The sequence below is a fragment of the Trichosurus vulpecula genome, chromosome 7, assembly GCF_011100635.1.
Source record: "Trichosurus vulpecula isolate mTriVul1 chromosome 7, mTriVul1.pri, whole genome shotgun sequence".
NCBI classification, from domain to species: Eukaryota; Metazoa; Chordata; class Mammalia; order Diprotodontia; family Phalangeridae; genus Trichosurus; species Trichosurus vulpecula.
In genome coordinates this window covers 201275417-201291874 of record NC_050579.1, presented here as the reverse complement: position 1 = coordinate 201291874, position 16458 = coordinate 201275417, and the positions used below count along the sequence as shown (strand labels likewise).

The 16458-nt window shown below is 36.3% G+C and overlaps 1 protein-coding gene across 3 annotated transcripts in view; it reads left to right on the top strand.

Moving 5' to 3' along the window:
* The window catches only part of SENP6 (SUMO specific peptidase 6), a 136112-nt gene that overhangs the window by 93008 nt on the left and 26646 nt on the right, over positions 1–16458 (top strand). For all 3 annotated transcript variants that reach the window (XM_036766794.1, XM_036766793.1, XM_036766795.1), the window contains 3 exons: positions 7419–7651; positions 9392–9562; positions 15179–15212. In XM_036766794.1, coding sequence (XP_036622689.1) covers positions 7419–7651; positions 9392–9562; positions 15179–15212 — 438 coding nt within the window. The remainder of the gene's footprint in view (positions 1–7418; positions 7652–9391; positions 9563–15178; positions 15213–16458) is intronic.

Below are 16458 nucleotides of genomic sequence, written 5' to 3'. Positions count from 1 at the left end.
TCTGTCAGCCAAAAGTCTCAGTTTTCATCGCAACCACCCCAATCCTCCTCCCCATCCCCACCAAGAACTAAAGAAAAACAAACACCATTATAAGCATGTATACTCAATTGCAATAAATTTCCATATTGGCCATGACATATACAGATAGATAGAACCAGAATCTTCTTTATCATGAGGTGGGTAGCATATTTCATTATTAGCCCTCTGGAATTAGGGTTGGTCATTATGCTAATAATGTCCTAAGTCTTTCACAGTTGTTTGCCTTCACCATATTGCTGGCATCCTATAAGCTGTTCTCCTGATTCTGTTCTTTTTACTGTCTTAGTTCATACAAGTCTTCCAAAGTTTCTCAGAAATCATCCCCTTCATCATTTCTTACAAAATAATAATACTCTATCACATTTATATACCATAATTTTTTCAGCCATTCCCTAATACATGAGTCTCCCCTTCCCCTTTTTCCCCCATTCCCATTCTTTGCCATTTCAAAAGTATAAATATTTTGGCACTATAGAGTTTGTTTTGCTTATGGCTAAGCCTTCCCTTAATCCATCTTCCCTCTAGTTCCCCCTTGTGTTTTCTCCCTTTTCCCTCCCTACTTCCCTGTTGAATGAAATTTCTGTGTGTGTGTGTGTGTGTGTTCTTCTTTTAAGCAGTTCAGGTGAGAGTAAATTAGAAATATTACCTGCTTCCCACCCCTTTCTCCTTATTTGTATAAAGTCTATTTATGCAGTCTGATTATGAGATAATAATGTTCTCTAACTTCCTCTGAGTCCTGTCATCTCTCTATAGTAGAATGAAAGCACAGGTCATCCTTTTTCAGACAATTATCATTTTTATTAATGTTTACATTTTTGTTTCTCAACTCCTATGTTTGAATTTAAAAATTTCTACACAGTTCTAGTCTTTGCATCATTCAAGGAGTGCTTAGAAGTCCTCTTAAAATAAAGGTCCATTTTCCCCCTGTAGCATTATATTTAGTTTTATTGGGTACATGATTTTTGGTTGTAAGTCTATATCCTTTTCCTTCTGGAATATCATATTCCAAGTTATCTGCACTTTTGTAGTAGTGGCTGCTAAATTATGATCCTGACTGGCTCCTTAGCATTTGAGTTCTTGGTTTTTTCTGTTGGAAGCTTTGGGTTTTGACTATGATGTTCCTAAGAATTTTCATTTTGGGGTTTCTTTCAGGAGAAGAGATTGGTCTATTCTTTCTATTTCTGCTTCCTCTGCATCTAGAGGCCACGTAGTAGCTGACTTTTAGGTTTTATAATGAGCCTGTGATGTTGGTATTTACTGTCACTTTAGTTTAGATCCATGGAGGAAAGGAGGAAGGGAAACACATACACACACACACCTACCTCCTGGTGTTTGAGGTAAAAGGATATGGAAGTTGATAGTATCATTTCAACATTTGTGTCATGCTCTGTCATCCAGGGTTCCTGGTAGTAGAGATCTTAGATTCAGAGCTTGGAAGCAATCACTGTTGCAAAATGATCTTTTTGTTCTGCCTATATTGACTTTGTCAAACACTAGCTGCTGTTTCAAACCTCTAGCCACTTTAAGCTCTATATGCCTTTGCCACCACCTGTTTTTCAACAGATAACCTTTCCTCCTCTTTGAGAAAATTGAGGAGAGAAAAATGTAGTATCTGTTTTTTCATCTTGCTTCTCCTCCCACTCAATTAAAATTGTTCTCTTTAAGGTCACAATGACCGCTTTAATGCCAAATCCAATGGCCTTAGCCTTCATTCTTTGCCTCCTTAAAGACTTTAATACGTTATCTTTGTCAGATACTTGTGTGCATACTGAGCATCGTAGGTGGTAAGTCCTCTGATAATCTTCATTTTGATGACTCTTGGTACAAAGACTGGGGCTTCAATCGCATTATCATATGCACAGTGACCATTACCTTAGCCTTTCCCTGGGTTTTTGTGACACTTTTTTTTTCTGGTTCTCCTCCTACCTGTCTAGTCAATCATTAGTCTCCTTTGCTAGATAGTCAACCATGTCCTTCCTCTTATGTGTGGGTATATCCCAGGGCTTTGTACTTGTTCTTTACTCTTCACCCCCTGTACTCATCTCATCAGCTTCTATGGATTTTACCTGCAATTTTTTATCCCTGCAACTGACTCACAAATCTATGTATCCAACTCTCATTTCTTCTAAGCTGCAGTCTGATGTCTCCAATGCCCTATTTGAAATCTTCACTTGAATGTTCCAAAGGCATCTCAAAACCTACATATGCAAAAGAGAACTCTTTTTTTCTTTTTAAATTCCCTTTCTGTGGGGCGGAGCCAAGATGGAGGCTTGAAAACAGGGACTCACTTAAGCTCTCCCCCAAACCCCCCCAAACACCTGTAAAAAATGACTGAACAAATTCTGGAGCTACAGAACCCATGAAATAGTAAAGGGAAACAAGTCACCAGCCCAAGACAGCCTCGATGGTCACCGGAAAGGGTCTATCACAGAGTGCTGGGAGTGGAGCACAGCCCAGCTTGGGCCAGTGCCTGGGAGTAGACCAGGCGGAATAGGCCTCAGGGCCCTGAATCACTGAGCTGTGGCAGTTACCAGACTTTTCAACCCACAAATGCCAAAGACAACAGAACAGATTGGTGAGAAAACTGCTGTGAAGTGCGCAGTCAGGCCCCAGCGGTGGAGGCGGCACTGTGGCAGCAGCAGGAAGCTCTGGCAGCTGCTTCCAGAGCTCCAGCAAAAGCTGCTTCTGGAGCCCCTGGCCCACATAGTGGGAGGAATCAAGCAGTGGATCAGAGTGGGACAGCAGGGAGCACTTTGCTGGAGCAGAGACAGGGTTCTCTTCCTTTGCCCTATTTGGATATGGGTCGTGGTCCTGGTTGGCAGTTTATGGGGGAGGAGGAGCACTGGTGTGGCAGACTGTGACTGTGCGGTGACTGTGGAGAGGTAATCCTCCTGGTAGTTACACAGCAGAAAGGAGTACCTGCACTCACAGGCCAGCAGAAGAGCATCATATCACCTCAGAATAGAAGTAGCTGTGAAAACAGCAGTGTAAAACTGCTAAAACTTGGGGAAAAGCACTCTCCACTCTGAAAGCAATCATTCCCTGACCAAAAGCTCAAAAGTCAAGTAATTGGCTGGGAAAATGAGCAAGCAGCGTAAAAGGACTCAGACTCAGACTATAGACTCTTTTTTTGTGACAAGATCAAAACATACAGCCAGAAGAAGTCAACAAAGTCAGAGCCTACATAAAAAGGCTCTGAGAAAAATATGAATTGGTCTAAGGCCATGGAAGAGCTCAAAAAGGGTTTGGAAAATCAAGTAGGAAAAGTAGAGGAAAAATTGGGAAGAGAAATGAGAGTGATGCGAGAAAACCATGAAAAATGAGTCAACGACTTGCTAAAGGAGACCCAAAAAAATACTGAAGAAAATAACACTTTAAAAAATGGCAAAAGAGCTCCAAAAAGCCAACGAGGAGAAGAATGCCTTAAAAGGCAGAATTAGCCAAATGGAAAAGGAGGTCCAAAAGACCACTGAAGAAAATACCACCTTTAAATATTAGAATGGAGCAAGTGGAAGCTAGTGACTTTATGAGAAACCAGGAAATTAAATTCCCTTTCCTCCTAACTTACTTGTATTTATTTACCAACATTTCTTCTAGTCGTCTAGTTTTGAAAACCCAGTCATCTTCCTATATCCAGTTGGTAGGTTTTTTCCCATCTCATCATACTATGTTCCTCTTTTTTCTATTCATACTACAGCTACCCTTGTCTGAACCTTCATCACCTCTCCCCTGTACTATTCAGCTTGAAGTCTCTTCTTCAACCCTCTCTCCCTCAACCATCCAACTTCCATACAACTACTAAACTGATATTCTTGAAGTGCAGAACGGATCATGCCACTGTCTTGCTCAGGAAACCTTTGTGGTTCCTCACTATCATATAAGAAAAGATACAAACTCCTTTGTTTAGTGTTTAATTCACTTCACAGTCTTGATGCAGCATATGTCCTCCAACCTTACCAGCCTCCTTGCTTCACCTGCACACAAAATGATTCATTTCCAATTTCTGTATCTTTGTACAAGCTCCCCCATTCCTGGAATACTTTCCCTCCACCTTTGTGTCTTAGAATCCCTAGCTTCCATCATATCTGAGCTCAACTGCCACCTCTTTCTGGAACCTTATTTGTTTATTTGTTATTAGACTCGCATTTATCTCCCACCCCTCAATTATATATCTGTAAATATCCTCTATCTACTGGTCTTTGAATGTGTGACAATATAATGTTAACTCCCTAGAACCTCATACATAATAGATATTATAAATGTTTGTTGATGATTGACTTATTGAGCTCTCTTCTCTTTTTAAAGCCCTTCTCCACCTTCCTGTATTCTTTGTTCGTTTCCCATTATTTCTGGCCACGGTTTTCTTTTTTGCCTAGGTTAGTCCCTTTATTGGCATTCTTGATTTCATTGCTTCTTATCTCTTCCAGAAACTTTATCTCATCTCTCCCTGTCCTTTTCAGTCACTTGTTTGCTACCAGCTCCCTCCCTGTGCCTATATTCCTAGGTTCCTCTCATCTCTAAGAACAACCTTGACAACTTGATATCTTCTCAAGATATTCTCCTTTTACCAGCAATTTCCTAGGAAGAATCCATTTCCTTTTCTCCCTTTCACATCTCAGTCTTTTGTAGTGTTATTTCCAAACCCAACACTTGACTGAAATCCTGTTCAGTGTTACCAATGGTAATCTTTATCCTCTGCCAAACAACATGTTCTAGTGGCTTTTTCCTCAGTCTTTTTCATCCTTGACTTTTTTGTGGGTTTTTGTCACTTCAAATAGCCCTCTTTTCATAGATATTATCTATTTTAGCATTTGTGGCATTGTCCTCTGGTCATTCTCAGTCTCCAGAGTTGGAACCCTGTCCATCCTTCTGCCTATGAAGCATGAGTGTCCCCCCCACTGCTCAGTCCTGATCCCTCTACTCATTCTACATTTTCTCTTAATGATATTTATTTTCTATAAGATTTAGTTATCGTCCCTATACAAATACTCAAATATCCATAGATCTGAACCTTAATTTCTCTCCTGAACTCTAGGCTTGCATCATCAGTTGACTTCTAGACAGCTCTATCTGGATGTCCTATATGCATCTCAAATCCTGCATGTCAAAAATAAAACTCATTGTCTTCTTTCATTCCTACTCCCCACAAACTGCCTGTTCTCCCTTTCAGTTGAGAGTACCACTGTCCTTGCTATTGTTGAAGTAGACAGCCTCACATATAAAATTATTTTAAAAAAGTTGATTCTTATTCTGCTGCATCTTTCACATCATTACACTTCTTTCTGCCCATGGCCATTATCCTAATCCAGGTATTCACCTTTTGGCTAGTCTATTGCAACAGTCTTTTGTTTCCCTTTCTATTTTACCCCTTTCCAGTCTATCATTTTCACAGCTGCCAAATTAATATTTTTTTAACCATTTTCCTTTCCTGCTCAAAAAAAGGGCTTTCTGTTGCCTCTAGGATAAAATATACACCCTTCAGCCAGCATGCCATTTTGTAAAGTCTTGTTTCCCCCCACCCCCAAGTCGAGAAATAGAATCATCGCTCCTTGAAAGGTTGCATTGGTCTACTCCTCCATGGCTAGCCATCTCAGTAATTTTCCAAATCAGTATATCCCTCCTGACCACCAGACCCTTATATATCGATACATCTTACTTTATTAGAATATAAGTTCCTTGATATCAGGAACTGTCTTCACTTGTGTATTTGCATCCCTATTGCTTACTAAGCATTTAGTTAATGTTTCATTTATTCTACCTGGTGTTAAAGCGCTCCACAATCTGGCTTCAACCTTCTTTTCCATATTTATTTCCCTTTATAAGTCATTTGTTCCTGCCAGATTTCACCTTGAACTTGACATTCTTCCTTCTGTCACTGCGCTTTACTGTGTGCCATTCCTAAAATTTATTTCCTCTCCTTCATCTCTTAAAATCCCTAACTCTTAAGAACTTCAGCTTTGGTGCAATGTCTTTCTTTTAAAAAAAAATTTTGAGTTAACAAATTTTTTTCTTTCCTACTTCTTCCTATCATCTTTCCTTCTTTAAAAAGGGCCGAGGTGGGGGTGGGACGGGACGGAGGACAAGTGCCTTATAACAAGTATGCATATTTGAACAAAACAAATTCCCACATTGGCCGTGACCAAGGATTGAGAAGAACAACAGCAAAGAAATTAGTAAAACTAATGCTAGGGGGTACAAGTAAAAAGAATGAATAGCAACAGGTAGCTTATAGTCTCCTGGGGAGACAACATATACAGCATAAATATAAAAATGAATAGATACAAATTCAAATCAACTAAATAAAAGATAGAGAGAAAGAGAATTAGAAAGAGAAGAGAAAGGCATTAGCAATTGGGGGGACCAGGAAAGAGTTCATGGCAACAACGGTACTTGAGCTGTATCTTAAAATAGAAGAGAAACTCTGAGACAAGGCTAAGGAAGTGATTTATCCTGGGGGGGGGGGTAGCCCATGTAAAAGCTTAGAGACGGACTGTTGAGTGTTCCTCTGTGAAGAACCTAAAGAGGGCCACTTTGGGTATAATTACATTATGGGAGGGGGTTGGAGATAATGAACCTGGAAAGATAGGTTGGGTCCAAGTTGTATAGGGCTTGAGTACAAGCCTAAGTGAATGAAATAAAAAAAATTATTAAATGTTCACTAAGTGCTGGTGATATAATACTAAAGTAAAGACAATCCTATTCCTCAGTTAACTTAACACGTTATCTGTGTACATGTTATATTCCTGCCTTTTCCTCCTAAAGTCCTTTAATACTAGAATTTTTTTTTTTAAAAATCTTTATCTCTAGTGCTTAGCTCAAATGCTTAGTAAATAAATATGGAGCTGAATTAAATTTACACATCATGACCCTAAGTAGATTCTTCTAGTTTCAAGGGGAGTCTTGTCTCCCCTACCTGGAAGACTGACCATCAGATGGAATGATTTGTCCTACAAAACACAAGTTTTTGTTTTCCAAAGGAGATAGTAAGGAATAATTCACAAAGAAGTTAGTAGTACTATTTGTCAACAAATTATTATATGCAGTATTTTCTGGTACATTCCTCTTTAGCTAATTAGCTTTTTCCTCAATAACATCTCCTGTGGTAGTTGCTTATTAATTTGTAGTTGTATTTCCATTTGTATTATAATTTAGGCGGAGGATAGGAACAGATTTGGCCTTTTTTAGACAATGTCACCATTCATTCTCTGTTCTTGCTTTAACTGCTCTCAGATTTAACCTCAGTCATTCAGATTGGTGATGGATAATGCCTGAGGGAAAGCCAAATGTTGTCTAGCATATTTGTCAGCTATCATAACCTATCTGTGTTTTTGGAAAAAAATTTGAAAGCAAAATTTCTTAAGCTTCTATTTCTCTTCTAGTAATTTTGTCCAGTGATGACGAGGATGACACTGACAGTGGGAATACTAATAGAAGGGAAAGTATATCGCCGCGACCTGCAGATTCAGCACGTTCTTCCCCAGCACCTTCTACAGGAAAAGTAGAAGCTGCACTAAAAGAAAACAGCTGTGGATTAGAACATAGAGGGAGAAGTACTGCAACAGAATCAGAACTGGTGGTCACAATACCAAGAAAAGCAAGAATGAAAGATCAGGTATTCTTTCATCTTTAATGAAAGCCTAGAATTCAAAACACTGTGTAGGTATACCCATCTGTTTTCACAGTGGTTATGAGGAGTGGATTAAGCTCCCTGTGGTCAAGGAATATATCTTCTGCAGACTTAATATAGTGCTCAGCACATAGTATACTCTGAATCTTAGGTTAAATATCTGAATTTTCAGTGTGAACTTCTGTTTCTAAAGCAGTTGCCTTTTTGAGAAGAAAAGATCCTTTTTAATTTAAATAATCATGGACTGATTGACATATTTTCCAAAGAAAAGGCATATTGAAAAATTATAAATTAGTTTAAGCACTTTAGTTTTTATACACTAATTTTGGCTGTGGTTTACTATCAAACCAAATAGTGTTTATTATCTCTTTGTACTTGCGTCAGGTAGACTTGAGTTCATATCCTATATCTAACACTTACCAGCTATGTGACCCTGGCAAGTCACCGAATATGTCTTGAAACTCAGTTTTCTCATCTATGAAATAGGGATGATAGTACCTCTAGAATTTACAGTCAAACCCCAGCTTTCACAGGGGTTCTTATATTCCTAGAAAATAGCACAAAAGTCAAAAACACAAATGTTGATATATATTGAACCTGTGGGAAAATAGTGTGTTAGGTTCCTATGACCACGAAAAACTAATCTTTAGCTAGATTGCTGTAAATACACTTTTTCTACATACAGTGCTTTTTAACAAAATATTAATTCTGATAATATGCACTTTTCCTAACACATTAACCGTGAAATAACTCATAAAATACAGGGAAAGGAGAGACAACAGCTGAACAGGAAGGGGGAGGGGCTATAATGTCAGAAGAACCCTGAAGTAAAAAAAGGACAAGGATAAACTGCCATCTCTAATCTCCCTTTTGATATTCCTTGATGAAAAGCAGAAGCCTTGGGGTGAGAGAGTGGGGGTGACTACCATCTCCTTTACCCACAAACTTAGCTGCTTTTCCTTTTTTCGATTCCCTCGTCAGGAACTTGAAAGATTACTTTAGCTCTTTCTGGAGCAGATTCACAGACACTTCAACAAATACGTTTCTCCTTTTAGCAGATAGAAGAAATCATTGATTTGTTAATGCCAAATTTGCCACCAACAGGTGCTGCAGATATTCCAGCATGCAGTTTATCTAACACCTTTATTTTCTCACTGAACCTCATTACTAACTTTGCGCACTTGGGCTTAGAGCCCAAAGTACTTAAGCTATGCTTTGGGGGTATAATTGCAACACCAAACTTGAGTCTGAAAGGCAAACAATGAAAACATGCAACAAATACTCAGGGATCTCTTCACAGGTAAGGTAAGCAAGACCAGCAAAGCATCTAGTAGAACATCAGCACCTGCACAGACTTACACACATCACATCTCTCCCTTTTTTTTCCCCTCTATTGCATATAGCCACAAATGTACACAGTTGCCAACACATAAGTAAAAATTAGGTTACTACTAATTATAAAGTCAAGCAAATGCTTGAAGTCGCTAAAGTTAAAAAATCAAATGTTGAGGATTGACATGATTTGAAGGTCGTCATGAGGCTCAAATTCAGTAATTCCATAAAGAGCACTATATAAGCTTCATTTAATTAGGATATTATGGGATGAACATAATTACGTTATAAAAACCTTTAATTTCTCCTGGATGTCATTCCTGAACATAGAAGTTGATCATTTGGGGGCCCGTTTTTAAAAACTCAAAGCAAGAATTTATTCTTCTCTTCCAGTTTGGCAATTCTGTACCGAATACACCCCTAAAACGTCGTAAAGTTACTTCTCCAGAAACTTTAGTTGATACTACGCCTTTAAATTTCCCAAGTCACTTTGAAAGTGTCATTCTGAATTGTCGAAGTATACGAATAGGAACTCTGCGGCGTATGGTAGCAGAGCCTGTAATTGTGAGTACATTTTTTGCTTTTTATTGTATCTAAGTGAGATTTTCAATTGCAGTGTAAAAATCTCTTTCTGTATCTATAGCCAGTATACAATGATAATGATTTACTTTGATTTTATAATTTCAAACTTCGTGACTTCAAATTCCGTACATGGTACAGCAGTCGATTCAAAATTGCTTTGTCATTTGAGCAAAGTACAGATAGAAAGAATCTACTGATCCTTCCTGAAAGGAATCCCACAAGGAAGAGTCCCAGGAATGGCATAGTCAAAATTGCAAACTTCTAAATTAGTGAAAAAATACAGCAAGCATCCCGAAAGAAGCAGTTTGGATCACATAAGACCTTGTAGCTTCTACTATAAATGGGAGGTGAAGTACAGTATTTCAAAAGGCAGAAGAGATGGGCTTGCAACCAAGAATAACTTCCTTGCAAAACTAAGTATAATCCTACAGGGGAAAAAATGGACCTTTAATGGAATAAAGACTTTCAAGCATTTCTGATGAAAAGACCAGAGCTGAGTAGGAACTTTGAAATACAAACACAAGAGTCCAGAGAATCCTAGAAAGGTAACTTTATTTGAGCAATTGGAAGGAGTTGTTTGATGATGTAGTGCTAACAACCTAATGGGGGGAGGAGAAACAAATGTACTTTCAGAATTGTAATATGTTCAAACATCATTAAGGGAGCTAATAAGAAAAAAGTAGATATAGATTTTCAATAATTTCCAACATCTATGAAAGTGTGGTACTCTAGGGGATGCCCCAAGACATTGTTTTTGGCTCCATATTCCCAACAAGTTATTTGTATTTTTAGAAACTATTTGAGTCTTTTTAACCTCATACTTAGAAATTTTGATATATGATTTTAGTGAGGTGGATGTGCCTTTCACTTGTCAAGACTGCAATCCACTGTCAAAACTTTTTATATCGTCTTTCTATAACTCTATAGAGGACTTGCCCAACACAGCATCCCTTTAAAAAAAATTTTTTTTTTTCATTTTGGCGTGTGTGTGTGTGTAATTGAAACCTGTAGGAAGGCCATTCCTCACTTTTGTTGCCTGATTGGTCCATATATTTTCTGACCAAGCATGTATTTGAAGTCCGTTATTATTTGAAGTCTGTTACTTCTTTCTCACAAATGGTATTTGGTAATATCCTATGGCTTTTTGAAAGTTACTATGAATCTTGCTTATTAGGTCACCTGCAGATTTAGTTATTCTGAAATCATTGGGTTACATGATTTGCATGCCAATAGTGGCATTCAAAAGAAGAGACTTTCAGGAGGAAGCTTTAGGTCATTAAAATCACTACATTTTCTAAAATGCATTCCAACATCTTTTCTTCTTGTTAATTGTCCATCTTCATTTTCTGTCCATGCATAGCTACTTTAGACAGGTAGCAGACTTTGATGTCCATCTAGCTATGAATGATAGTCTAGGCAATAGCTATTTTGTATCCATTTGGTTTTTCGTGTGTGGCTACCTAGGGTGAACTCATGAGAATTTATGGGTCTCATTTAGAGAGCTCTACATATCCTGGCACTTGACACAATGAGAACAGTGCTGTAGGAAAACGTGCTTTTGTAGGACTTGACCACATTATAATTACTTTTTCCTAGTGGAATCTTTTTTGAGCTGGAAAAGAAGGAATCTTTTTTTTAAAGATAATTTGAAAATGGATTCCTGGAATGCCTTGAAATCATCACCTTAAGCACAAAGTTTCTCTAGTACATATATTTTAGTTAGGTGTAGCCATTCTTCATTTAATTTCCCTTTTGTTCCATTTCTACTTCTTCTTGTAGCACATTTTAGATAGAGAGATAATGACGTCCATGTGAAGTTATTCTCTCATTTTTTAATTATTATATTAGTGAATGTATTCAGAACTGGTTAAAGAGCTGAATCCAAACAATTGTCTTTAATGATTCAGTGTCAGCTTGGAAGAAGATCTCTATTGCAATGCCCAATCTGTGCTTAATCCTTTGTTGTTTAACATTTTTATCAATGACTTGACTAAAGTCATAGTTAAATTTGTAGATTACATGGTGCTAGACGGAGTGACTAACATAATAGATAACAGAATCAAAATCTGAAGTTTTACTAGAGATCAGATCTATAAGATTAAGTTTAATGGTGATAAATGTTATTATATTTGGGTTCAAACAAATCAATTTGAGAGGTATCAATTAGTTGAAAGAAGTATGGCTAGCAAAAACTTTGAAGGAACAAAAAAGGTCTGGGAATTAGTATAAATCAGCATTGTAACATGGGAACCCTAAATAGCTAATAAAATAGTAGACTGCTTTAAGAGATGCATAGTATCAATAACAAGGGAGGTGTTAGTCTTTTTTTATAAAGCACCTAGAATACTCTATTCTGGGCACTACTTTTAGGAATGACATTGAAAAAGCTGGACTGTTCCCAAACCAAGATGGTTAGGGATCTCAACATCCTGCCACATGAAGATCAATTGAAAGAGCCTAGAGATGATTCTCTAGAGTGTACCATCTCTTTAGTCACTTTTGTTGAAAGCCTATGGAATACAGTATATCACTATGTTTATTGTTTGATTTGATTATTTGATTCAGTAGAGGAAAATGAAACTAAAGACTCCTCCACAGACCATTGAAGAATCCTTGATAGATACAACCACAGAGGTAACTTTAAGAGATCTTCTACAGCTATCAAGGGAAGCATAAAAGAGGTAGATAGGCTCACCAGATCTGTTCATCACTAGTGAGATTGCCTTACACAGATTACAAATGAAGGAATCCCTGTAGATGTTTAGGTTCATCTAGATGTTCCGTTTTGCAGATGACATGGATATATCATGCCCAAAATAACGTAGAACCTCTTCAGTGATATCTATGGCCTTTCAAAAGAGACCTAATAATCCACACAGGAAAAAAAACAATTTCTCACTCTGATAGATCACTAGCTGAGTTAGTCAGTCCTTACGAATATCTCAGAAGAAATAACAAAGTAACAAAGGAGTAGAATGCTATACCTGGAATCTGGAAGGCCTGAATTTGAATTTTACTAGCTATCTAAACCTGGGCAAATCACCGAAGCACTGTCTGTCTCTATAAAGTGGAGATAAAAATAATAGCCCTGATTTCCCTGGGTTGTTGTGTGTATCAAATGAAGAGTAATCCCTAATTATGTTCGTACAACTTTGCAAGACTATAAGATACAAATCTGTATTGGTATGGGGAGAGTTTTCTCTTCCCATTTTTATTTATTTATTTTAAACAGCAATTTTTTTTCCCTCCCTCCCACTATCTTCTCCCTGAAATGTCCAAAAACATATCTTAATTCTACATTTTAGGTCCATCACCCCACCTGTTTTAGTATAGGTCCTCTGGAAAACATAGATATGGAATCTGGAGTCATTGTATTATTCAAAAATGTTTGTCTTTACAGTATTGTTAGTAGCATAAATTATTTTTTTAAAAATTCTGCTGACCTTACTCTTCATCAGTTCATAAAAGAACATAACTCTTTCATCTTCTCTTATGGCACAGTAGTTTTCGTGTGTGTGTGTGTGTGTGTGTGTGTGTGTGTGTGTTTGTGTGTGTGTGTGTGTATTCATATGCTACAATTTCTTCATTTATTCCCCAAATTGATGCACATACCTTCAAGTTTCCAGTTCTTTGTCACTACAAAAAGAGCAGCTATTTTTTTGTATGTATGTGTATATCTTTGAATTTAGATACTTTTTATCAACTTTACCAACCTGATGGGTTTGGTGGGGTGGATCCCCAAGAGTTGCTTCAATTTTCGTTTCTCTTAATTGTTAGTGATTTGGAGTATTTTATTCCATCTTGCTGTTGATAACTTAATTTTTTTTCTTTAAAAACAGCCTTTTACCATTTATCAGTTGGAGAATGACTCTTATTCTTACAGATTTGAATCATGCATGCATACATATATATTTCTATATATCTGTATATACATCTATATATATATTTATATATCTTGGAAATAAGGCTTTATCAGAGAAACTTGGTGCAGATTTTTTTCAGTTAACATTGCCCTTCTAATTTTATGTGCCTTCATTTGTTTATATAAAACTTTTAAATTTTATGTAATTAAAATTATCCACTTTCTCTTTTGTGGTCTTCTCTATTTTTTGGTCATAAACTCATACCCCATCTGTAAACTCTAAAAACTAATTTCTTATTTACTCTTCTGATTTGTTTATGGTCATTTTTATATCTTAAGTATTTGTATCCATTTGGGAGCTTTTCTTAGTCTATGGTGCAATGTGTTGGTCTAAACCTGATTTCTCCCAGGTTGCTTCATTCATTCGCTCTTTTAATTATTTCTTTATGTCTCCTTGCCTCCTTATATAGGATCGTAGAGTTTATTGAACAATAGACTTCTAGATTCATTAGCTTTTGTATGTGATGTTACTAGTCTGTTCCACTTATCAGTCTCCATTTCTTAATGTCATTTTGCTGCATTGTAGTATTTGAGATTTGGTACTCCTAGGTCCCCTTCTTTGTACTTTTTCATTATTTCCTTTGAGATTTTTGGCCCTTTATTATCTCCAAATGAATTCTATTATTTTTTCTAGGTATATAAAGTAATATTCTGTTTGATTGATATGACACTGAGCAAATTAATATAGGTAATATTGTCATTTTTATTTACCCACAAAAAATTTATATTTCTCTAATTATTTTTAAGTATTTCTGTAGAGTATTCAGCAGTTTAAGACTACCAAGTATTTTCTACATTCTCTACTTGTCTTAAAAACAATTTCTCCTTCTACAGTTAAGAGTTCCACAAACTCTTTAGAGCACAGATTCTGAACCTGAATAAAATAATTTTCTTTTAAAGTAAGGGAATAAACAAAAGACCCAAGCCTCAGAAGAAGCAACTCAGATTCATCTGTGGTCCCACAATTAGTACAAAAACAAGGATCGGAGCCCAGATCTTTCATATCAGTTATAAGCGAAATAAAAATTCAGTCAGCTCTCTAGTTTCACTTCAGAATGATAAAAGTTGCAAAGAAGATAAAAGATAGAAATAGTATTGAAAGGGCTTCGTGGTTAGTATAGTTACAAAAGTTGTTAGTGCAACATCTAGCCATTCTAGAAAAAAATTCAAAATAATGTATGAAGAGTCACTAAACCCCCCACTACTAGGCCTATGTACTCCCAGGTCAAAGACAGAAATAACAACCCCATAAATACCCAAACATTCGTGGTGGTTTATTTTGTGGTTGCTCATAAATTCAGGAATAGCTGCATAGATTGGAATATGGATGTAATGGAATACTATTGTGCTATAAGAAATAATAAATCTGATTTGTGTGATATAATGCTGAGCTGAAGTAAATAGAACCAAGAGAGTAATATGCATAATTATTATAATAATACAAATGAGACCACAGAAAGGCAGCTTAGCCTCCATTCATTGTATTGACCAGTCTATCCATTGTTTAGTTGTATTTCTTTGTTGCAAAATGAGATTCATTTTGATTATGTGGCTGGGTATATCTGCAGCTATTATTTAAAAAAACACTAATGAATCAAGTCCTGTTTTATGCTTTATCATTTTTTTATTGTATATCTAAGACAATAAAAAGTGCTAATATTATCCTTTTTTTACAGTTTTGTTTAGATTTTATCAAGATTCATCTAGAGGGTAAGATCTTTTTCTTTTTCCTTTAATTTTTTTTATCATTCCAATGAATAAAGTATATTTTATAAAGACATTATTTGATGTTGTAATGTTTAAGGAACAATTATTAAAATAACTGTAGTCACTTGCTTATCTTCACTAGATTCTTAAGTCCTCTTCAAATATGATTCCTTTTTCTTTGATCTTCTTTGGGTGGGTAAAGAAAACAAAAATAAATAAGGTACAGTCTAGTAAAGCATCATCTTAACTTAAAGCACATGGAATAACTAAGATTGAGTTTATGATAGAAGCTAAAGACAAAGCTAGAATACCTGGGTTCAAGACCCTGCCCTTTACAATTTATTGGCTATGTGATCTTGACTAGGGTCATCATAATAGCATTTATACAGTCTTTTAAAGTATCACAGTTTTTTACATGTTATCTCATTTGATAAATCTCAGATTTAAAACTGGAAGGGAATTTAGAGAACACTGAGTCCAACCCTCCCATTTTACAGATGAGAATACTGAGGCCTGCCCAGAAAGGTTATATAACTTGTCCAGGGTGAGTAATATCTGAGGCATGATAGAAACCCAGGTTTTTCTGGATCCAAATCCAAAGTCATCTTCACTACAACAAGCTGCTTCAAGTCATTAAACCTCTCTAAGTTTGTTTCCCTACCTCTGAAATGTAGGTGATAGATAATGCTCGCAATTAACTCCTATAGAGTTGTGAGCCTCAAATTAATCTGATATTTTAATACACTCTTTAAGTGTTAGCTATTTCTGCTAATTTAGTAGTCCCACTAGCAGCACATTTTTTCTTTTTAAAAAGTATACTTTAATAAATAGAACTTGTTTCACCCTTCTGTCTGGTTTGAGGGTACAGCCAGTATTCCTTAAATACAAGCACTAATTATAATTCTGCATTTTTTTTTTCACTTCACAGTTCATTATAGTGTTGCTTTGAGAAATTTGGACTATCTGTAATTGGGGTCTCTACTTTTTTTCCTAAAACCTAACACTTGGCCTATATCTATAAGTGTCAATGTAATGTCAACATTGCAGTGCCAATTTGAAAAATATTTTAATACATTGGCTATATTAAATTTATAAATTTGAACACATGATTTGCAATTGTAAAGATTTGGAATTTATTATTACTAAAAATGGCTTTAAAATAGTGAGTCAGTTGCTTCTGTATTTAGTTTTATTTTTCTTTTACTTTCTTAACAGTAATAAGAACACCCTTCAAGAAAATTTAATAAAG